At 40.8% G+C, this 24,782-nt stretch overlaps 1 protein-coding gene across 1 annotated transcript in view; it reads right to left on the bottom strand.

The window, feature by feature from the left end:
- The window catches only part of fras1 (Fraser extracellular matrix complex subunit 1), a 258,127-nt gene extending 234,639 nt beyond the window's left edge, over window positions 1–23,488 (bottom strand). Inside the window, exons 1-2 of the mRNA XM_068720965.1 lie at window positions 23,257–23,488; window positions 19,118–19,149 (exon numbers count right to left, since the gene is read on the bottom strand). Of these exons, the coding sequence (XP_068577066.1) occupies window positions 19,118–19,149; window positions 23,257–23,326 (102 nt within the window). The 5' untranslated portion in view covers window positions 23,327–23,488. The remainder of the gene's footprint in view (window positions 1–19,117; window positions 19,150–23,256) is intronic.
- Window positions 23,489–24,782: the final 1,294 nt, after the last annotated feature.

Below are 24,782 nucleotides of genomic sequence, written 5' to 3'. Positions count from 1 at the left end.
TGCAACCCAATTGAGGACACAATGTCTATTTAGTAGCCGTTTGGGAGCTTTTAAATAATACCTTCCTCATCACTCGTTCTTTTATCAGAGCACTTTAAAGGACTTCATCATTTATATGCACCAACAACTCCATGAGCACATCTGCTGAAGAAGATCTTGTGATGTGATCGAAGGCTACTGAAGGGGCCTCGAGTGGTGAGACGGTTTTCTTCACTTATGTATTCTTTGGATTTTGGGCTCACAATAAGCAGCTTTCCACATTCTTATCTTGTGAGTTTTGCTCGTCACAACCTAGAGAGTGTTGATAAGCATCTCCTTGCAGCAGATTCAACAACTTTTTGGGTGTATGATGGGGGGGGGTTAAAGCCGCTACTGATCTGTTCCTTTAAAAAAGAAAGTCCAGTGTTTTACAGTTGAAAGGGACATAGAAAAGGAAGCAAAATCTCAAAATATGATTGGAGATAAAGGGCAACACAATATCAATGATGGAAATGTCAGATAAAAACGTGTTTTGAGAAATGGAACATAAAGGGCGACAACAAATAGTATGTCCCTATGGGCTGTATTGTACTTATCTCTGTAATTTGAGTAATGCTTTTAGAACAAGAAAAAAGCTATTATGAAGAACTGAGGGAAGGTTGAGCTTCAACACAAGACCAACTGTTATTTAATGACACTAATCTCTTACCAGTACTCACTAGAAGTAGACATACTAAGAGTCTTCTACTTCTGATCTTTCCCTGTAAGTAATCAATACCTAAAGGCCTCTCCAGTGGGCCTCTGAGCAGCCTTGTTTCCTCCTAAATTATGTTCTCATACAACTAAACTGCGCTCTCAATCATTTTACAAGGGGAACTCATTTTCTCCCAGATTACGGTCGCAGCTTGAAACAAATAGTTCATGTTGTAAATTTAAACAAAACAAAAGAACGCTATTAACCACTTGGTCAGGTTTAATAAAAAAAACATAATAAGATTCAAATTACTTTGACATTAAAAACAAAACTAAACAAAAATGCAACAAAAGTACTTGGTTAGGTTTTGGCAATAAAAGTACTACATGATCATGTTTAGGCAACAAAAGTACTACATTGTCATGTTTAGGCAAACAAAAGTACTACATTGTCATGTTTAGGCTAACAAAAGTACTACATTGTCATGTTTAGGCTAACAGTAATACATTGTCATGTTTAGGTTAACAAAAGTACTACATTGTCATGTTTAGGCTAACAGTACTACATTGTCATGTTTAGGCTAACAAAAGTACTACATTGTCATGTTTAGGCTAACAGTACTACATTGTCATGTTTAGGCTAACAAAAGTACTACATTGTCATGTTTAGGCTAACAGTACTACATTGTCATGTTTAGGTTAACAAAAGTACTACATTGTCATGTTTAGGCTAACAGTACTACATTGTCATGTTTAGGTTAACAAAAGTACTACATTGTCATGTTTAGGCAAACAAAAGTACTACATTGTCATGTTTAGGTAAACAAAAGTACTACATTGTCATGTTTAGGTAAACAAAAGTACTATATGGTCATGTTTAGGCTAACAAAAAAACTACATTGTCATGTTTAGGCAACAAAAGTACTTGGTTCTTTTGTCAACAAAAGCACTAATTGGTTATATTTAGACAACTAAAGTACTTCTTTCTCAAAGGACACAAACATCAGTCTACTGGGTGAAAACCTGTGTTTTTTGACACATCCACCACCTTGACCTCCTAAAAGAAAACTTTCACAGACTCATTTGAAACTTATTTGTAACGCATAAAAAGCAAAATGAATCCACAACAAAATAGGTTTCCCTCGAATGTAATTCACTGTGCAGTTTAATTGTAGGGGAACATCACTTTTTTAGGAGACGGAGGTGCTTCCTGGAATAATTAAAATGTATATCTTCGTAGGGTTTCATGAAATGAAAACGGCCCCCTCCTCCAGTCAGGACTTTAGTCTGCCGGTCACTAAAACAACAGACACTCCACTGAGCAGCAGCATCCCGGGGGGTAGAAACCTCAATAAAACCCCCGACAGCCCGCCGGAGACAGAGCCGTCAAACGCCCAGAGGGTGTTACCGAGCGGGACAGCGGACTCAGCCACCGAGGCCACAAAAAAAAAAAAGAAAACGGGACACGTGATGTAATTTTCCCCTATTACATAAACGCTGCGATAAAAGTGACGCGGTTTAATTGCAATGAAATTATTTGATGTTCCGTCTGCGTATAAAAAGATAATAACAACCCCCCCCATCTCGAGGGCAGCAGCTCATCAAAGATTCATCCCACGTTCTGGCTCGAAGACAACAGCCTTCCCTCCTGCCTCAGAGCTGGTTATCATATCTAAGCATATTCACCTGTGAGACACACACTCCTGTTGTTCCACACACTGTGCTCAAGTGAAAGTGGAAGAACTAGATGTTTACACAGATTAACGTTATTCCACTATTATTCAGAATATGACAAAATTGAGAATTTGATGTGTTTCGCAAACAGCCATTAACAGCCGTAAATAGCCGTTAGATGTTGATCTGAATATGCACAGCTGCATTTAAACAGGAATATTAGTGGGATATTCATTTACATTAGCCATATATATATATGTATATACGTATATATGTATATATATATATATATATACATATATATATATATATATATATATATATATGTATGTATATACACAGCTTATTAAGAATATTGTCTTTTTCGTAATAAGGGTATAAAGTGGAATATTTATTGCATGTTAAAACGGAGTCACATCGAGTTCCCCGAACGGAGCAGACAACTCCTCAGTTTCCTCTTTAGAGTGCCTCGCATGGAATTTTAAAAATGTCCTTTTTTGTCGCAGCCTCTATCACACAAATCTCTTTACAGCCCAAAAGTAATGACTGAGACAAAAGAGCCCCATAGTCCGGACAATGAGGCGTCGTTTAACGCACTCATTCAATGAAACGGACGTTTGTTTCGGGACAATAAACCGGGTGGCCGGGGGTCAAACACAGTGTCAGCTCAGAAGACCAGCTCTGGATTATTGATCACATTCTGACTAATTGTTTGGAGCAGTCACAAGTCGCTCATATTTTCAGTTGTGAACTCATCCCTTTTCTTGCCCCCTCAGGGCAGAACCACAAGGCTATCAGGGCACTTACAAACTCTGAGGCCTCACATTATGTTAAATTCTGAGTTCCTTTCAAAAACAAAGGAGATGGCAGCTTTTAGACCTCAGACTGGCCAGCAATAAAAACGAGCCGAGGCATGTTCCCTCGCTAACTAGAGGGCAAAGATCATTCAAACACACCGGAGAGCGAGCGCTCAGTTTCAGCTGGATTGGCTTCAGACGCACCAAGTGTCTTATTAAGAGAAAAAAGGTCAAGAGATTATAAGCTGAGAAAGGGGAACATTAGAAGTGTTTCCTTCTGTCATTTAGACAAATCTCACAGTGCTGGTTTCAGAAGAAGAACGTCTAGTTTGAAAAAAAAGTTGTGAAACTTCAAACAGATCTGATTTAAAAGCAGCAGCAGTCTCTCTGATGGTCTTGTTTACTGATGGAAGTCTTATAGAGGATCAGGACTAAACTGAGACTGATTCATATAGAGGATCAGGACTAAACTGAGACTGGTTCATATAGAGGATCAGGACTAAACTGAGACTGGTTCATATAGAGGATCAGGACTAGACTGAGACTGGTTCATATAGAGGATCAGGACTAGACTGAGACTGGTTCATATAGAGGATCAGTACTAGACTGAGACTGGTTCATATAGAGGATCAGGACTAAACTGAGACTGGCTCAGAACCAGATAAAAGCTCCTCACAGTAATCTTTAAGTACTTACAGGACACTTTACTAATAATACTTAAATACTTAAAGTTACTGTGAGGAACTTTTAACTGGTGCTCAGAAACACTACCACAGAGACCGCCAAAATAGTAGTAGTGGAGTAAGTAGTGGAGTATTTTTACAGTGTGGTATTAGTACTTTCACTACAGTAAAGGATGTGAATATGTGGTTACTGCTCTCGGCAGAGTGAACTGTGTGTATAATGTAGGGGGTGGTGAATGAGGGATTTCTGACAGCACTATTCTCGGTAGATGAAAACAAGTCTCCATGCCAAGTCCATCCTTCTTGAATAAATAAAGCTTTTGTTTGGAAATCTCAACAACCTCTGAGTCGACGAGGACGGGTGGGAAATGCAAATACTCAGCCCCTCTGACCCGCTAAACTCAATACTCTCAAACCACGAGAGGACGCAAACAAAACGTCAGCGAAAAAAGCGATGGGAGTCAAGTTTACTTGAATAAACACGCGGCCGCAAATACGGCTTCAAACGAGAGCCCAGGAAGTGACGGAGATCAATCCAGCCGTCTTGATGGTGTTCTTATCGGTCAGGCCGGGAGCCAAGAGGAGAGTAACTCCCAGCATCCTGCGGGGTCTTTGTTTTTCTGCTGCGCTGCAGGTAAAGGAGGGGAAATGAAGTCATCGACAGGCCGGGTCTGTCTGCCCCCCCCCCCCCCGAGGCAAACATTCGTCTGTCAACGTCGACTTCATCCTTTTTAGTAAGCGGCTGACAGTGCAGGGTAATGAGCACAAACTCAAAGATAATCATAAAACGCTCTCTGACAGACCGGAGCTTTTCCCCTCGTGGGTTTTTGGAGATTGGTGCCAATCATACGGTTAAAAAGAGGGAGATGACAATTAAAGTTAAATTATTAACCGTTAGTGTAAAAGGGAAGGTTTTGTTTTCACTATACAATAGCTATTGTACAGCAATGCTTTCTTTATAATAATAATAATAATAATAATAATAATAATAATAAGAGACTGAATTAAAGTTGTGAGCTTTACTGTTAAAGAGATTAATCACTGTAAAATATGTTGAATTTACTTTTTTTATATCCAGGGAACTGGAAAAAGTAAATATAACAATTATTTTTAATTTATGTTTACTTTATATCTACTGGTTTAATTTACTTACATTTTGTGAAGTTGTTCCAACTTAAAAATTGCAAGTTATTATAGAATGTCCCCTCGATTAAGATTTTTGTCAACATAACGTGGAAATGTTGGTAATTATAATGCGGCAAGTCGCAAAACTGGACGCATCAACAAAAATCTGACTTTTACTGCCAACATGTTTGTTTTCCTACAAAATGATTAACGTTATTTTTTATAATTATCAGTTTGTGTTCAGGCAACATACGCCTCTTTGCTCTTGGAACAAGTTAACCACCATTTTTTCCTAACCATAGCGGTTAGCGATCTGAAACGAGAAGTAAATGTTGATTTAATTGTCACGTAACTTGTGTGAGGTAGTAACGGCACTTCCGTAGTTATTTCAACCCAAATGACGATCTTTTCCTCAAACTAACCAGGTCGTTTCCTGTGAAGACGGAAGTTTATTTTGAAAAGACTGCATTCATGTATGAGCGGAAATGTTGACAATTTATGTTCGAGTTCTCGACTACTGCTCAGATAAAATATGAAGAAGTCAACAACTTGACCTTTGTGACTTTCTGTAGAGGATTAATCAAAGGAAACAGAAATCCTTGAAGCCCTTCAACTAAATGAAGACTGACCTTTTGAAGCCAAGACTTCAAAGTGCTTCAGTGAAGGACCTCTTTAACTGATCACTCAGTCTGTGTCGCCTCACCTGCTTCATCAATAATCCAGACAGACACAGAGGAAAGTGTGGTTGACCAGCCAATGACTTCCTCACTCATTGGGAGTAAAAAAAAAACATCCAGCAGGAAGAGGAAGAGGAGGAGGAGGATTGAGTATGAATCACAGCAGTGAATCCCGTTAGAGGCCGAGACGTCTGATTGGACCGCGAGGTTCTCTAGGGCTGATTGTTCTCATGATTTTCTAGATTAATCGATTGATTGTCTAAGGTGATGTGTTTAAATGTCCAAACCCAAAGACATTCAGTTTAATACATCAAACATAGAAAAGCAGGAAATCTTTCTTCTTTTCAAAAGGCTGAAAACAGCATTTTCTGCCATTTTGCATACAAAGACTTTAACAGATTAACTAATTGTTGCAGCCAGTGTGCGAAATACGGGGGTTTCTCGGGGAGTCCGAGACCCCTTGATTGACCCCTGAAAGACCCCCTGAAAGTCTCAATAGCAAAATTAAAATGATTTGCCACTTGTAATTGTCACTAATGTGTCTTTTTAAAAGCTTACTGCAGTTTTTATTATTCAAACTGCAGAACATTTATCCACAAATATGATTAGTGAGTGTGAGAGACGGTTTTCCGCCGTAAACGTCAAAGCCAACCAGACACAACAACCAGTCCTCAGGTCTGTTCGTGGACAAACAGGTCTGTTTGGACACATCTCATCCATTGTTGTTCTTGAGAACCTGGAAAGGTCTCCCAGAGGGCCACAGGGAAAAGATTTCGGGTTAGTAATGTGATTGTGGAGTTTTTGTAAGAAGCTGCTGGCATATGAATGATTTTCTTTACCTTTAATCATCGAGAGAAAGTCAGCTGAATATCTTTCTACTCTTAGAGTAGATTGTAGATTCACTTACTAGATAGAAAGTGTGAAACCATATCATTTACGTTTTTTAAACTTAAAAAGTTAGTTTTTCTTGCATATTTTCAGCCTCAACTCGAGCCTTTCTTCTTGCAATTAAACTTTTTTTTGCCTCAAAAAATTTAACAAATTAGAACTTCACAATTGTTAATTCTTCAGCGTAAATGCCTTCGTCTCTATTGAAAATGAACAACCCGAGAATGTGAGGCCAGATAACACGGAACAAAGACTTTAAGTCCACTGTCAGAACTTCAAAGTCCCAATGTTGAGAGTCAGCTGTGCATGAAGCTTAATTCACATGTTGGAGTGACGTATTAACGTGAGCCTTTAGTGATTTCTTTTAACCCCTTACTTTGCAGAAGAGCTGATTAGAAGCTCTTTTCTCCCAGATGACAAAACAACATGGTATAAACTTAGTGCATTCGTGGACATCATGGACAAGATTCAAATTTTGACAATTTTCAAATCTCACGGTGCTTCTGAGGAGACACTCGAGAGACATAATGAAATAATTTTGTAACTCAAGAAAGAAAGAAAAAGTTCCCTTGTGTGCCCTCAGCGTTTTCTTACAGACAAAAGAATACATTTTTTTGAAGTCGTCGTCCCTGAAGATGTTCTCATTCAGGACAGAAAGCAGGAGGGAAACCCGGGCTGAGGATTTCATTTTATTTTTTTTAAAAGCGAGCCCTGTGGATGTGAGGTTTGTGATCTGCAGCGTGTGTGAACACGACAAAGACTTGGCTCAGTTTTAACGCTTCTCTATCTAAACACTTGTTGCTCCGAGAGCCTGCGGGTACAGACGAAAAAAAGTAGAGCAAGATAGACGAACTGGGGCTCGGCGGGAGTGGAGGGGTGTGTGTGTGTGTGTGGGGGGGTTTAGCGTGCTGGTATTTACAGATAAGAGGCCAAACGGCTTGAATGGCGAGCCGGGAATCAAACACGCTGAATGAAGTGAGGGACAAAAGGGCCGGCAACCTCCCTGACCCTCTGTGATGAAACTGTCAAAGCTACAAGCGGGTGGCCTGCAAAGGGGGGGGGGATTGGTCACATGATAATGAGCAGAGGGGGGGGGGGGGGGGTTGATGAGAAAGAGGAGCAGCGGAGCAGCTAGCTTGTTTGTTTGCCCATTAGCTGGGTATTTGCCAAAGGTGGCTCCATGCTCCACTTCGCTCCGGTCCTCCTCCACCAGAAGAGTGGGGGGGGGGGGCAGGGGGTTAGAGGGTTAGTTCCAGTCGAGGGAGCATGGCGAGCTCTCATTTAGCACCGGCAGCACCGCCGAGGCGTGGGACATGGTCTCAACCCGAGGACCAGAAGCTCTCTGAGTGGTTGTTATAGCGAAAGATGGAAGACGTTATTTATCCAAAAAACGCTGATTAAGGCATTTAATCGAATGAAGCTACACCTCAGGAACCCATCGTCATTCAGTTTGTCTTGGCTGTCCAATCCCCCCCCACACACACACACACACACACACACACACACACACACGGCATCATGAGCGCTGCCCCGGTAAAAACAGAGAGCCTCCTCCATCATTTCAGTGTGACGGCACACAGCAGGGGGCCCGACACACAGGAAGAAAAAATGCAGCGTCATCCAGCAAACAAATGCAATTCAACATAATATGTGCGAGGCCACACACTTCTGCTGTAGCTTTGAACTACACAAACTTTACTGTTTACATCTGACAGACGGGTGAAATGAGGTGGAGAATTCCGCCTGAAGCCGGGTTTCCATTCATATATTCGGATTTTGAAGCATTGCATTAAAGATGCTGTATGGAAACGGTGATATTTAATACAACTTAACTTTGCCTTTGTCAAAAAACTAAATGTACTGTGGAAACACTTTTGTCGGATAAATTCTGACTTCTCCGGGCAACATTTTTTATTGTATTTAACCGTTATTCAACCAGGCGAATCATTGAGAACAACATCTTATTATCATGAAACATGGCTGATAAGACATGACAGAAAGATTCAAACTTGTCCAGTTGAAACAACTTCCTGAGGACTTCTCTCCATTTTTCTATCGTAGATGGTTTGATGGTGACTTGTTTTGTTTCCGGTTTCGCTACTTCTTCTTCTACTCCGTTTACTGGTGGATTACAGCCATGCGTAAAACGTAGCTTAGAGTGCCAACTTCCGACCAAACTACACAGCCTAGTTTATTCGCTCCAAGTCATTTTTATTTTTCCAAAACAAAGTTGGTTTTCGCATCACAAATAAAAGGCATAAACCAATCACGTTGTGCGGAACAGATATATTCAAACTGTACACTATAGCGAACAAAAACAGGGACGGTCCGTAGTCCAAACCCAGATGAAAAACTTTATTACTACTTTCAACCTTGACAAAGACACCTGCAGACCAGATCCATTCTTTCTCTTCTTACCTTCCACAATAAAAGCCCAACACATATACACTACGTAACTGTAGTTATTTTAAACATTGTTATTTGTCACGACCCCGTGTATGGAGGCCTTAATTCACATTTCTGTTGTGGAAGAAAAAAGTTAATTAAATGGAAACACGTCTTGATATTGTTATAAACTACTGTGCTGTGTTTTACCGTCTAATGGCCCCTCTAAATGGATGCATTACTCAGATTGGACTTCCTGGATCATACTTCATCTTCTCACTTGTACCTGTAACAACACGTCTGCACCAACGAAGCCGTCTGTACACGATGTTACACAACTTTCTACACGTCCATTCATCCTCTCATTTTTCCTTCTTGCATTCAGCTACAGGCTTCTCTCACGTCACCAAAACACTTGGTTGTTTAAACTCTGCTCCTGAACGACACTATTTCTTTCAGCTGCATGTTTTTAGCTTGAAGAGACTAATGTAACATGAAAAGTTAAACTTCGGCGAAAGAGAGCTGAAGGAAAAAGAGCACACTTCAAACATGAAACTACAGATGTGTCCACACTTTTAGGAGATGTCGTTTTAGTGTTCAGTTAAAGCCCAAAAAAAAGTAGAGTAAAGATACGTTCGCACTGGATTTTAACATTGTATGAATTATAACCTGTAGCGCTCTACAGAATAAGTCTCAGGGCATCTTGAAACTTTAATGCTGCCGTGCGACCTAAACCAGCCTCGGTGATGGACAACACCGTTTTAACGCTGCACTTTTATTCTGTTCCTCCCTCGAGTAAAACAAATGGGAAACTGCTGCTCCGGCTCAAAAAGTACGGAGGTATTCGAGATGCGAGGAGCAGTTTAGCTTTAAAAGCATCTTGAAAACAGCAGCCAGTGTAGGCACTTCACAGCCGCGGGCCATTTAATAATTCAGACGTGGTAGAGCCACGAATGGAAAAGTCCTCATATGATCTATTTCTGTGTTTCCGGGGCCACGGTGCTTCAGAAGAGCCCGCTATTCTCCTGACTTCAGCGCAGCCGAACGGAGCTCACTTCATTATGTCGGGATCTTCACACATCGCAGCAGTGCCTCTGGAAAAGAAACCAACGGGGGGGGGGGGGGGGCAGGATGTGCTGCGTCTGGAGGGGGGGGGAGTTCAATTGGAGAAATTATATCACATGAAACTACAAAGTAACGTATGTTTTTAAAACTTTGTGTGCTTGGAGTTTCATCAAAACTAAATAAAAGTCTCTCTCTTTCACTGCCCCATCATATCACAATACTGATATTATAACATGCATTATTAATATGGCAAATGTTTGTAGAGTCACATGTAAGACGGAAAAATGAAATTATGCAACTTTTAAATTAAAAAAATGTTATACAACTTTTAAAACTTTCAAAGTTTTTGGTCATTTGCATCAAAAAGTAAGTGCAGGAGCTTTCTTCTGCAAAAATCACATATAAAACTTTGACATGCAGCACAGTGAACATGACTAACTACTTCACACATGGCAAAACAAGAGAACTTCAATACATAATGTTGTTGTTTTATAATTAAGATTTGCTCAGAATCATTATTTTGTAAAACACCACAACATGCTCATATGTTGAAATATTGGTCAGTCCTGCCTTCCTCCTCTAAACTCTTGAACAAAAAATAGGTGATATACTTTTTTTTTGCAATAACATGCAGTCACTGAGAAGAGCAATTTAAAAAAACAGTCATTATGATTTGCCACCAGAAATGTCCCCAAAAGACAACGTATTACAAACTCAGTTTTTCGAGTGTTTTCCGACGAAAGTCAGCAACACAATTTCCGCTCGTCACATGAATACAGTCTCTTCAAAATAAGCTTCCGTCTTCACAGGAAACAACTCAGTTAGGTTTAGACAACAAAACTACACACACTATAAATTCAGATTCATTCGCCACAGAAAATAGCCCCCAACAAATGCACTTTTTACTGTAACATTTGCGTAAAATTTTAGACTGTGTATAAAAAGTGGACGTAGTCATCATGACGTCACCCATTGGTTTGTGGACTGATGTTTTGAAGAGAGATTTCGCTGTAGCCATGTTGTTTTTTGCAACCAATAAACAGGAAGTGACCATATTTGGACTGAGGAGTGACGTAGAGACGGCGTATACGTCACTGAAAGAGACCTGTCAATCACTGTGTAGCCCCGCCCCTAAAGCATACCCTGCTTTATGGTCTGTTTGACACTAAATGGACCATAATTTACTAAATGAACATCATGCTGTATTGAAGAAGGCTTGAAACTAGAGATTGAGACCATAAACTCATGTTTACAATGTTTACTGAGGTAATAAATCAAGAGAGAAGTAGAGTCATTTTCTCATAGACTTCTATACAACCAGAGGAGTCGCCCCCTGATGGTCATTAGAGAGAATTCAAGTTTTAAGACACTTCCGCATTGGCTTCACTCGGAGATTGTCGCCTAGCTATAAGATGAAAAGGTTTGTGACCCGGCCACCATGTTGAAAACAGTCGAGCCTGCCGGAGCATAGCGGACCGGTTTGGGTACCGTCACGTCTTTCCATTTGTTGACCGGATTTGGTGGATCTCCACCATTAGTTTGCAGTCTGCGTTCCCTCCCTCCTCCACCATCAGGTGACCCCTACCTGTCCAGGATTTTTACGAGGCTGATAGAGGAGAATGCTGACACAGACGTTCAGTCTCATAGGACTTCTTGTATTTTGTCCTCCGTCGTCTCTCGGATTAACTTTTTTTTGGACCCCGCCGTCTTTTTCCCCCCTTCAGTACTTTGCTCCAGCTCCAGTCATTTTTTTCCTGTTTTTGCTTTCAAGTGCTCCCGCGGTGCATGTCTTCATCCCTTCGGGGGGGACAGGAGGTCTCATTTAGCTTTTTCCTCTGATCACATGGGTCGTTTTCAGGGCCTCGTGGGGAGAAATCGGCGGCGTGAACGACCCGGTCGTCACAGAGGAATTATCACTACAGCTTGAGCGCTAATCCACCGAGGGGCCCAGGAAGAAAAAGACAGCTTCTGCTAATATACATATTCTGTCCAACAGCAGTCAGATCCTATTAGCGCTTTTAATGCCATACTTCACCGCCGAACCCCAACGGGCACAACGTGGATGGATATGAATACTCCTACTGAGGATAAAACCCCCTTGGCACAGAGGGAGTCAGAGATAGGCTCTTTTAAAAAATAGCTCACTGTGTTTGCCTTCACTGTACTTTTAATTTGAGGTTTTTTTTTCATTCAGACTCAAGTTGTGAAGCGTGTCGGGCAGCGATGAGACGTACTGCTGAGATTGTTTTTCTGACTGGTGACTGGAAATGTTATGCAAAACTATTTTTCCCTGAGAGGCTGTGCCGCATTTCAGGTGCTGCAAATTACATACGGGGGTTATCTTTAAGGGGGGAGAAGTGCACAAATTAATAATAAGAATATTATTTCATCAGCTGCTTGGGTGAATTTTCTTTGCAACTTTTTAAAGTTTTTTTATTATTAAATTACTGATCGGTGTCTGTTCAAACAGTCAAATATTTAACCGCCGTTCCACATCAGAGCTCCAGGTATTTTAATGCCGTTAGCTGTAGCAACGTTAACCGTTAACTCTCACTGAATAAACTAAACTCATCATGTGTGAAACTGACTACAAACACACATATAGGATTGACGGGTATAGTGGTCCTGGTTCAAGGCTCGAACAGAACTGGTTTGTTGTTGTCAGACCAAGTCAGGAATTAAACGCGTTTGTCCTTGTTCCAAGCGGCTGCACTCAAGATATTTTAGTCTTTGATAAAGGGCCTTGGCTGGTGGTTACTTGGCCAGCGTAGACCACCAGCCCATTACTCTTATGATCAGGATCTGAGACTTGCTTTAAAAGGCTTTCACATCAGGGAGCCGGGCCTGGATCAGAGTATACTTGATGCCAAAGTCCAGTTTGTTTTTATTAGTGGGAACATGATGTGTACGCCGGTCCACTGGTGTGAAGACCAACCGTACCAAAACACGGACGTGGACGTGAAGGACAACAACACTTAAAAGACACTCTGACAGAGAAAGAACAGAACTGGAAAGTGACCTGAAGTCTCCGATGTGATAACGTTTCATCTTCCTCATGGGTTGCGTGAACAACGAGCACTTCATTGACAGAAAAAAACTACAGTTTGTGGGCTGCAGCGACCAGTAGATCACTTTGCATGTTAAAGCATGTGGGGGTGCCGACAAGGACTTCGTGGTGCATTCAGGTGTTCCTCGGAAACTCGGAAAAACTCAAGCTATTTCTTGTAAAGTGCCTTCCAGCCATCTAGTGGATCATCTTTCTGTTGTTTAACAGTTCAGCATCGAGATGAGAGAGGAAGAAATTAATTAAGACCAGTCAGGACAGGAAGAAACTTTCACCCTCTATGACAGATGTAGCAGCCACCATGAGCCCGTTTCTGAAGTTCTGTTCAGGTTGTTGCTGCCCGGACCTCGGTCCCTTTTCGGTGCTATTCTCGCAGTGCCCTACATTTTGATTCTTACAGAAACGGCGACTCACAATGCCAGGAATTCAAGCCTCGAGGGGAGAGGTGATATATTTGGACATGGAGCTGCATGTTGCCGAGCCCTGCCGTCCTTCACTGACGGCTGAGTGCTGTGTTTCAGCAGCGTATCGGGCGCGGTGGCACATTGAGCATCGCTACAGTACGTCTGACGTTAGCTAATCTGCAGGAGCGCATGAGTTCCTGACTGCAGGAGGAGAATATGTTGACTCAAGTACTTCAGCGCATTTAAGAGGTATCGGTGCTTCTCCATCTTCTTGAGAGCTGCACTTTATATTTGTTTAGCCTCTTTTTCTTGTGGTTTTGTTTCATTTCGTAATTGTTTTGGTCTTTTTGTAGTTACTTTTGGTTTGTGGATGTTTTGCTAGTCCTTTTGTGGCTTCTTGTAAATGTTCTTGTCTCTTTGTCGTCATTTTGTGTTTCTTTGAAGTCAGTTTGTGTCTCTTTGTGGATAATTTGCCCCTTTTGTTGTTTTTTGTATCTCTTTGTAGTCGCTTTGTGTCTCTTTGTAGTCGTTTTGAGTCTCTTTGTAGTTGTTTTTGTGTCTTATGTAGTCATTTTGAGTCTCTTTGTAGTCATTTTGTGTCTTTTGTAGTCATTTTGAGTCTCTTTGTAGTCGTTTTGAGTCTCTTTGTAGTCGTGTTGTCTCTTTGTAGTCGTTTAGTGTCTCTTTGTAGTTGTTTTGAGTCTCTTTGTAGTCGTTTTGTGTCTCTTTGTAGTCGTTTTGAGTCTCTTTGTAGTTGTTTTGAGTCTCTTTGTAGTTGTTTTGTGTATTGTGTAGTCATTTTTGAGTCTCTTTGTAGTTGTTTTGTGTTTCTTTGTAGTTGGTTTTAGTCTCTTTGTAGTTGTTTTGAGTCACTTTGTTGTCGTTTTGAGTCTCTTTGTAGTCGTTTTGAGTCTCTTTGTAGTCATTTTGTGTCTCTTTGTAGTCGTTTTGTGTTTCTTTGTAGTTGTTTTGAGTCTCTTTGTAGTTTTGTGTTTCTTTGTAGTCATTTTGAGTCTCTTTGTAGTTGTTTTGAGTCTCTTTGTAGTCGTTTTGTGTCTCTGTGTAGTCGTTTTGTGTCTCTTTGTAGTCGTTTTGTCTATTTGTAGTCGTTTTGTGTCTCTTTGTAGTTGTTTTGAGTCTCTTTGTAGTTTTGTGTTTCTTTGCAGTCATTTTGAGTCTCTTTGTAGTCGTTTTGAGTCTCTTTGTAGTCGTTTTGTGTCTCTGTGTAGTCGTTTTGTGTCTCTTTGTAGTCGTTTTGTGTCATACATAGTTGTTTTGAGTCTCTTTGTAGTCGTTTTTCGTCTCTTTGTAGTCGTTTTGAGTCTCTTTGAAGTCATTTTGTCTATTTGTAGTCGTTTTGTGTCTCTTTGTAGTTGTTTTGAGTCTCTTTGTAGTTGTTTTGTGTCTTGTGTAGTCATTTTTGAGTCTCTTTGTAGTTGTTTTGTGTCTCTTTGTAGTCATTTTGTGTTTCTTTGTAGTTGTTTTGAGTCTCTTTGTAGTTTTGTGTTTCTTTGTAGTCATTTTGAGTCTCTTTGTAGTCGTTTTGTGTCTCTGTGTAGTCGTTTTGTGTCTCTTTGTAGTTGTTTTGAGTCTCTTTGTAGTTGTTTTGTGTCTCTTTGTAGTCATTTTGTGTCTCTTTGTAGTTGTTTTGAGTCTCTTTGTAGTTTTGTGTTTCTTTGTAGTCATTTTGAGTCTCTTTGTAGTCGTTTTGAGTCTCTTTGTAGTCGTTTTGTGTCTATGTGTAGTCGTTTTGTGTCATACATCGTTGTTTTGAGTCTCTTTGTAGTCGTTTTGAGTCTCTTTGTAGTCGTTTTGTGTCTCTTTGTAGTCGTTTTGTGTCTCTTTGTAATCATTTTGTGTCTCTTTGTAGTTGTTTTGAGTCTCTTTGTAGTCATTTTGAGTCTCTTTGTAGTCGTTTTGTGTCATACATAGTTGTTTTGAGTCTCTTTGTAGTCGTTTTGAGTCTCTTTGTAATAATTTGAGTCTCTTTGTGGTTGTTTAGCATCTTTTTTGGTTGTTTTGTAGCTCCCCTTTTCATAGCCGTGAGTCTCTTTGTGTCTCTTTGCAACTGTTTTGCATCTCTTTGTAGCCTTTTTGTCTCTCTTTGTAGTGGTTTTATGTTTCTTAGAGGTAATTTTGAGGCTGACACTCTGGGCCCCTGGGCTTGTGCCCCGTAGACCCCGATCAGTAATCCATCAATGTTTAGTACATGATGTAAGCTGACATAAACGGACAATATCGGGATGTTTAGGATGACCTGAGGGTGACGTCACTTAGAGTTTACACCAAGAAGTTACGGACTCCTCTGAGCTCAACCTGCTGTGCGTCTCTGATCGGATTCATCCGGATACAGGAGACAATGAACAGCTGACTGATTAATGTCTTAGTTCCCGACATCGTCTCCTCTGGCCTCTTGCAACTTGTCAGTAGAAAATCAATAATCAATGCAGCCGAAGGAACAAGTCCATCTTGCACATTGTAGCACATGTAAAGTGTCAATCATTGCTTTCATCAATATGTTTCAGTTTGGATAAAGATTGACATTCTGATTTAGGGGGTCGTAACGACTAATTCATTTCCTGAAAATGTAATAACCCGCCTGTTAAATGATTGAATAGATTTTTGGCATATTTTGATTGGCTGCCTTGGCGTATGAGCAGTTCATTGATCCATTTTTTTGTCCGTACAGCTATTGTGGAAACATCCATTATTAACGTTAGTGTTAATCAGTATTTTTCTCCACTGCTGACATAAACAAAACATAACTTTACATTGAAGTAGTCAGATCATTCTGTCCACATGTTTACAGCCGTCTGTGAGTCCAAATTTTCTTTCTTTGGCAATCTCTGCCTTTACATTGAAGTAACCAGGTCATGCAGGTAATCAGAGAATGTGTTTACATGCACTGCAGTGATCTTGTTACTGTAAAGCTGCACATACATGCAGCACGTCAGTAATCCGCTTTCTCCCCGACCTTATTTTAAAAGCATAGCTCACTGATTTGAACTGTATTAGTGTCATTCTGTAGTTACTTCCCCCATCTGAAATATTTGTTGTGCACACGTATCTGCGTTATTTACGACAAATCTATCAAGTTTCTCTACTCCTGTGTGACGGAAACCAGGTTCCTTGTTCACATGACGTTTAAAAAATTCATCCTACTGGAGAAAGCCGACTGTCTCCTGATGAGAGCAAAACTGATCGGCGGTTCCTTGTTTACCGGTCGATTGTGTATGACAGTGGAACATCTGGGCAGTGTAGAGGGGTCGAATAAAATGTATAATGAGTTAGAGAAACGTACAAAACTGATAATATATGCACATATTCTATTTATCTCCTGATCAATATTTTTTAACAAGCCGCACAAAACTGCACAGCTTTCTAATTCTAATAAAGAATTATATTGTACTCATTTGTCATAGTATATTTTACAGTATTTTTTTAAATATTTTTATTGGAGTTTTTTTTCGCTTTTTACGTTTTTAACCTGTATTTTCATTCCCTCTGAATATTTTTATCGTTTGCACCAAACACCAAAGCAAATTCCTCATAAGTGAATAACCAACTTTGCAATGAACCCGATTCTGAACATGTCGATTCATAAACTTAAAACTAACTTATCCAGTGTTTCCACACTGAAGTGCGCACTGAGAAATGTGGAAACATTTCAAAATGACTGCAGAAACCTTAGAAAAGTATGTGAAAAACACAGTTTTACTGCCCTCATATGCATGTAAGCGGTGTTTTCATATCATCTCACATGCATAATTGTTCCTTTTTTTTATTTAGCTGTGAAGAATGATCACAATGACCTTTGTGGTTATCACTGAGCATAAATCAAGCCGAACGCCAAAAGCTAATCAACTAAAGAGAAGGAGGACAGTGACGACGTGGTGAGAAGTCTGTTGTGGTTATTTGTTCACCACACAGAGAAGCCGGAGGGCTTCTGCTCTTTAATCAGTGTGTTTCTTTAGTTTCCATTCGTTCCTATCTGCCCACCACTCCAGGTGTCGGCGGGGGGGGAGTTCTTCACTTTGAACTCCAGAAGGGCCCTTTTTTTCCCCCCCGACTGTGTTCCAACATGCTGGGACGTCCCACCTGTCTCCCTGCCCTCTCCTTTTTTCCCCCACAATCCTCCTCCTCCTCCTCCTCCTCCTTTCCCTTCTCCACCACCACTCCTCCTCTTCCCTCCTAAAAATACTGATTCTTTGCGTCCTCGCTCCAACAATTACCCTCCTTCACAGCCGAGAGATAGTAACACAGGGGAGGGGGGGGACACACAGGATGTATTCTCATGCATTTACAGGATCGGAAGTAGTTATAGGTATTTTTTTTTTTTTTTTAAGTGTTCCTGTAATTATGCTGACAGCACAGCAGGAGTTCATCATTATCCTGCATGGAAACCAGACCGTCTACCTGCAGAGAACCATGTTTAAGGCTTTTTAAGAGAGATTACCAGTTGTTGTGAGACATAAGTGGTGTTTTTGTAAAGTGCACGGCAGCAAATTTGTATTCCTTTTAAAACTTTTGGTTGGACCAATAAAAAAGGAGACAGAGATATCTGAATGATTTTAACTGTTTTAGTGTGGAAACAGAACATCACTGGATCTGGATATCTTTTTTAGGATTAGAAGCTCTGTAAAGCTCTTTTTTAGCGAGGGAATTTTGAATCTACTGATCTGAACAACTAGCTAAATAAATACAATGTTCAAAGAGAAGTAGTTTCACTTGAAGCAGCCTTTTTTATGTAGCTGTGATCAGAGAAAAGCTTCCAACTTATTAGCAGCAGATGACAGTTGATATCAATTAATCACAGTACTGTAGAGGTGAGGTGGGGTATTTCAAGTGTTAAAATAACTATAAATGTTTATTTTCTTTAATTCTGTAGATGTTCTGCACATGAAAAACATGTAACTGAAAAGTCTAATGTTGCCTGTTATCTCCGTCTCAAACTCTTTTTACAGCTCAAACTTTAAAAAAACTGAAATGGCTCAAAGTGTGGGGAACGAGGCCACCTCTCGTCTGTCGAGGCCTGAAGCCAAAACACGACAAACTTTAAAAATTAAAGCTCCTCACAGGCCAGGATGTGAGGAACCTGCAGCAGCGTTTTAAAGAACATGAAACAAAAAAAAGCACATCTCAGAGCGACAACCCCCGAATGTTCGCCAATCCCTGGCACAACCCCGGGAACAAAGCTCATCACACAAACTTCTTTGTTAACTTTGAAAAGAGCCTAACCTTCAGTGGAGCGGCGCAGCGGGAGGTGGCGGCGGCGGCTCTTCTTTTAGCTTCCGGGGCCCGCCGCCGCCTCCGAGCTTCATCCTGGTCTCTCTCATCGCCATTATCATCCACAAAGTCAGTATGAGGCATGCATTATAGATGAGACACATCTTCTTGGCTACATCTACACATCAGTTCCTCCTGATAATACACACGGCTTTCACCACCTATCTCTGCACACACACACACACACACACACACACACACACACACACACACACACGGCTCCAAACCGTCAGTCAAGCTAACCTGGTGATGTCCCCTGTGAATAAAACATGAGCAAATACCCATTAGGCTTCACAGACGGACCCGAGATCCTAATTCTGTGAGCGGACGGGAAAGAAATCTTAACCAGCGATAACAGAGATGGTGAAATAGGACAAGACAGGGTGGCTGCACCTACCGCATACAGCGATCCCTCGAAGACACAAGCTCCTAGGATGAATGAGAGGGAAAGAGAGATAAAGCGTTAGAGTCCAGTCATGATCACAGGGATTATGTAAATCTCTTCCTGTAAACCCCTAGTGTCATGCGTTTCGCTGTCAAACTCACAGAGAAAAATGGTGACTAAGCAGATTGTGAATCCCAGCTGGGGAATAATCGAAGAACAAATAATCAAAATCTCCTTGACTTTAAGCGACGCCACGCTTTAAATAAGGTCACATTGATTTAGTTTGACTAGTTCAATTGTAAAGTATTTTCTTTGCCATGAAGTCCTGCTTTCTTTCAGGGGTAAGTTCCTCTTACACATGCAGTCTGTCGCTGAAATGTTCAGGAACTCGAGTGTGAACGGGAGCAGGGATGCATATTCAGGGAAACTTGTAACACCGATTCACCACCTTATGTTCTCGAAACATGTCGGGGAAAATGGCGGCACGGCAACTTGGTTAGGCTTAGTGAAAAAACATCATGGTTTGACTTAAAATGAGAATGAAAATGAAACAAAATAACAACAAACATGACAAAAGTACTTGGTAAGCAGTTAGCGTTTTGCTAATGCTAGCAGGAACATTCCCACAAACCTGCAGGTAATTTATCTCCAAAAACTAACATTAAAAAGACTTATTTCATAATAATTACACTTAAATCATTGAATATGACTTACTGCTGTACCTGAACACCTGATGCAACAACTCCCAATCAGAATTCACTATTGTTTCTCTTTAAAATTTAGCATTCACCCACATTTATAATGCGCTGTATCAGGTCATAGGGCTTCCAATAAATAAAATACGTGACCATCAGACTGAAACTGCAGAGCCCTGGTGATTATTTCTGCTCAAGTTGAGGGTTAAATGTTGAAGAAAACACGGACAGACGGACGGACAGACGAACACGAGCATGACAGCCAGCCTGAGGTCTGAGCCTCACGAGGCCAGACTGGAGAAATGTGAGACGGCTCAGGGGGAAAAGAACAGCAAGAGGTAAACATTTACCACAAAACAAGAGCCCAGCGACAGTTTTTAGAGAGCAAGACTGTTTATGCTGCTGCTTCATGTTGTCGTCTCTTTAAGTGCACTAATCAGGCTGTTTCATGGGCTGTAGGCAGATAGACAGAAGAAACTCTCTTAAATTATTTTTGTATTTTAGTATGAAGTCATTGTAATCCCAAATTTGCAGATTTTGCAGATTATATTCAAGGTTTTATTTATGCAAAGAAGAGATTCCTGACATAACTTTTTACCTCCAGGGTGCATAAAAAACCTGACAGGATAAATTAACAAGTATTTTTTAAGAGATCGAATGCATTTCAGCTTCGCCAAAATATGTCAGTCTCACACCGACTTTCTGGGCAAATAATAGAGTTCACTTTTACATTTATACTTCAGTTAAAGAGTGAATCTTAATTAAAAACACATATTTTAAACACTAGTGTGGAGTTACTCCAAAAGAAGCCAAAAGAGACCTGTTGCAGTTTCAAGCCTGCAGTATTTTGATTCCTCTGTCCTTCTTTTTTAAATGTACTTTTACTCCACATATTTTACTTTCATGTTTTGTCTGTCACATAGTTTGACGGGAGGGAAAGAACTTCCAGAAAACTCAAAAAATGTCCAACTTTTAAATGGAGGTTTGGCATACGGTGGAAGAGGATTAAAGAGTCGTGAGATCGTTAAAAATGTTGCTCGTTATTTGTTCAGTTAATTTTCAAAAGATGATACTTTACTAAACAGATTCTCAAGATATTAAACTCTTCTGATGGTTTTTGTTGAGATCGAGCCTGAGCTCGTGATAACCGGAGTAAGTTTACTCCTCTCAGCCTTGAAAGATAAAAGGCATCAAAGAACCACATTTTACATTTAGAGGAAATTCGATAATGAAGCGTTCATGGCAACTCTCAGCTTCCGTAGAGAAAAACACTCATCTAATAGGGTTTTTGAGCGAGCGCCCTGCACCTGAGAGGATCTTTGCTTTTGCTCTACATCATGAGGTGGAGATTTAACCGTTTATGATGTCGGTGAGAACCAGCTCGTACTCAAAACTGTCCCATTTATCCTCCTGTTTTGTTTGAGTCTCAGAAAGCACTGATTTGCTGATTTGCACTTGAAAAGTGGGAAACATTTTGTTGGAAAATGTTCAGTCACTTGCTTCATTATGAACCAAAACAACCTCATATGAGTGAGACCATAACTTATCGGGTTATAATATGACTACAGAGCAACGTGAAGAGAAGAAGCAACACGTGAGGTAAACTTCAGAACAGAAAATCCTCTCTCTTCATCTCAGCATCCGTCCATTTCAACTTTCATAACTACTCTGCCTCTGGTTGCTGACGCCAACGTGCTCTGTAGTCGGCGGAGGGAGCATCTTCATAAAAGTTTGAATTTTATTGAAGCAAGCGCTGCCAAGCAGATTGGACTCATGCCGAGCTGGATGAGACAAGATGCTGCTAATGATTTTATTGGTTTTAAAAAAACAAAACAAAAAACAAAAACAGAGAGCAGAGAAACATTCACCTGCCAGCTCTGAACACTTCTCCCCTGCAGGTACCCGACTGTGGTGTTAACAAGCGGTGGGTTTGATGTGAGCAGCAGGGAGGTGAAGCCTTCAGCGGGTCCGTTAAGTAACAGCTGCTTTAGATTCAGATCCTGACAGCGGGATTGTGCGTTAGAGCTCCTCTGATGGGAATACTGGAGCTCTGCACGGCCCAGACCTTTTAGATTTGATGCAGAGTAATGAATATTTAATAAAAAGAAAGGCACAGAGGCCGTTTTCAAGGACGTGTTTTGGGTATTTAAGGAAGCGGTGAGAATGCACAACAGGTGGACTCAAGACAACAAGTTCACTCCATCTGCTTCTTTTCTGTTCACGTTCATCTGCAGAATTAATATCCATGAAGCAGGTTGTGCTCTCCACTCACAGGAGATTATTTTGGTTTATAATGAAGCAAGTAAGTGAACGTGTTCCAGCATGGATCCTCTTTAAAGTAGTGTGACGGCACTTATATCACACAAAGCATCGATTAGGTGATCTGCAGGTCCAAAGATGAAGAATTTATGCCAAATAAAGTGTTTTTAAATGTGTAAGATATAGCAAACTGTTGCATTTAAATGACTGGATGAAATGTAAGACAAGTATTACCTAGAAGTTCAAATAGAATCACTTAAAAACAATCATGAAAAACTTTCACTTTTCAACAGAATGCATCCAAGTTTTCACCTGCAGATCAGCAAATCAATGCTTTCTGAGATTAAAACGCAACAAGAGGAGGAATCTGAATATTTAGCGTACAAGCTGCGTCCAGAATCATAAAGAAGTAAATCTCCACTTTTATGATGCTAAATGAATTGTTTGTGTAGCGTGAAATAGTCTTGTTATGAGGGATTGTAGTGAAGAAGTTACAGTTTGGAGTTTTTTTTGCCAAAAGTGGAAGTTTGACTTCACTTCTGTCTCTCTAAGAATCGATTTGCAAAAGATGTGAAGACTTCTTGTCAAATATGTTTTTAATAGACTATCTCAAGGTTGCGATACAGTCTCTGAAATGCTGTTTAATCATAAAAACGTTCACTTTTTAGTTCAATTTAGATTAGTTTTAACCTGCAGATCACCTAAGCATGCTTTCTACACACATCTGATGAAGAGTGCTGCTTTCTCAGCATCACAAACAGTTCAAATCTCCTCCAGATCATCAGTGCTTCATTCAGAAATTAAACTTTTAAATTCACTACTTTTCTCTCCTGGGGAATTCTGCAAAATCAGCAAGAAGCAGGAATTGCACACATTTAAAATCAAACAAGGGGAAGGGGCTCCCTAGAGCGGGGTCCCGGCCCCCCTCCAGGGGTCCTTGAGGGACTTCCAGGGAGTCCTGGGAAACTTGAGGAATACATTCACCGCTGCCTTATTAATGGAAGCTGTTCAAGATGAAAGACTGTAAGACCTCCCTGAGCAGCCTGGACACATTTCTGCTTCAGTGCTGGAAAAAGTGGCCAATATGGAAGTAAATGACACACAATGTGAGGTGTGAGGCTCTAATGGGGGTCCCTGATAACCCCTGACCTACATAACAACTGGTTTGGTTAAAAAAAAGACAGCAGAAATACCAACCGTGTATCGGAGTGGAGCCGGTGAGGATCCCGGTCAGAGCGCCGACAAACATCCACCATGCATGCACCATGGTCGCAGCCAAAAAAGGACTTTATTAAATCCCCCAAAAAAGCAACAACAAAAAAACGCGCGCGATGTGTTCCGTGTTTATCTCTCGAGCTCGGAATCAAAGCTCTCACGGTGCATTATGCATGTCCCGGTGTAGCAGAGAAAACAACCAGCGGAGGAGAGATTAAGGGGGGGAGAGAGGAACCGGGGAGACGGAGCGCACCGGGTCCGACTCCTGAGCGCTGCGCTCCGGGGTGGAATGCGGCGCAGTCCCCCGAAACCTGGAGAAGTATAGTATCCACCTCCTCCTCGCTCTTCCTTCTCTCCGCCTGCTCGCTGCTCTCTGGCACTAATGAATCTCCAGAAGCAAGGTGCTCCGTCTCCGTCTCTCTCTCTCTCTCTCTCTCTCTCTCTCTCTCGCTCTCTCTCTCTCTCTCTCTCTTGTTCTGTATCTCTCTCTCACTCTCCCCCCAGCAGCAGCAGCAGCCGGGACGCTTGTTAAAAGCCGAGGCGCATGACGACGAGAGGCGGACTGACTTTCTGCGCTCCTGCAGTGATTGTTGCGCGGTGTCTGAAGTCACTTCTTGGCCCCTCACACTCCCTCTTCTTCTTCTTCTTCTTCTTCTTCTTCTTCTTCTTCTTCTTCTTCTTCTTCTTCTTCTTCTTCTTCTTCTTCTTCTTCTTCGTCCCCCCTCTCTCCAGGAGGACGTCCCACCTCTCCTCCATCTCCACCTCCACGTCCCTCCCCCGCAGATATCACAGCCTCACATTTAGGGGGGATTTGGGGATTAAAACATGAGGAGAGAATGTTAAATTATAATTTTAATCTCATTTACAGCTGCAAATCTCAATCTCGTAAAAATAATATCTCAATTATATTCCTGTAATATAGATTTTAGAAACATCTCGTGTGTCTGTGCTTGTTTTCTTTGACCAACAGTCCAAAACTATAATATAATACATTTACATTAATATATAGCAGAGAAAAAGAGCAAATACTCACATTTAGGATGCTGAAACAAGCAAATGTTTGCTTTAAAAAAATGACTGAAACGATTCTGAAAATAGTTTCAATAATCGTGTCTGTCCATCAACCACCAGAACAGAAACTTAAAATCTTAGAATTGTTTTATTTCAGTCATCACATACATGAAGTTTATACTCACTTTACATGTCGTGTGTCTGTGGTACTCCCATTTATGCTAAATTTGTCTGGTGTGTTTATATTCTTATGCTGTTACATAAATATTTAAATGCATAGTGAGTTTAGAGTGATGATATAGCATAATGTGTTATATATTATAAAGCAGAGGTTTCCCATCAGGGGGCGGGACCCTCCATGAGATAATTAAACTCTTTAGTCAAATTTTGTTTTCTCTCCTTTTTCTCATATAAAACTGGAGAGTTGTGTTCCTCCAGGCTTCTAAGTGATTTGAATCACAACTTATAGTCACTTTAACAAACATATAGAGATGTTA

The sequence above is a fragment of the Cebidichthys violaceus genome, unplaced genomic scaffold (genome assembly GCF_023349555.1).
Source record: "Cebidichthys violaceus isolate CVI_PGR_0920_01 unplaced genomic scaffold, fCebVio1.0.p SCAF_26, whole genome shotgun sequence".
Classification (NCBI taxonomy): domain Eukaryota; kingdom Metazoa; phylum Chordata; class Actinopteri; order Perciformes; family Stichaeidae; genus Cebidichthys; species Cebidichthys violaceus.
The sequence above is the reverse complement of the archived record's forward strand: the minus strand, read 5'-3'. Positions and strand labels throughout refer to the sequence as shown.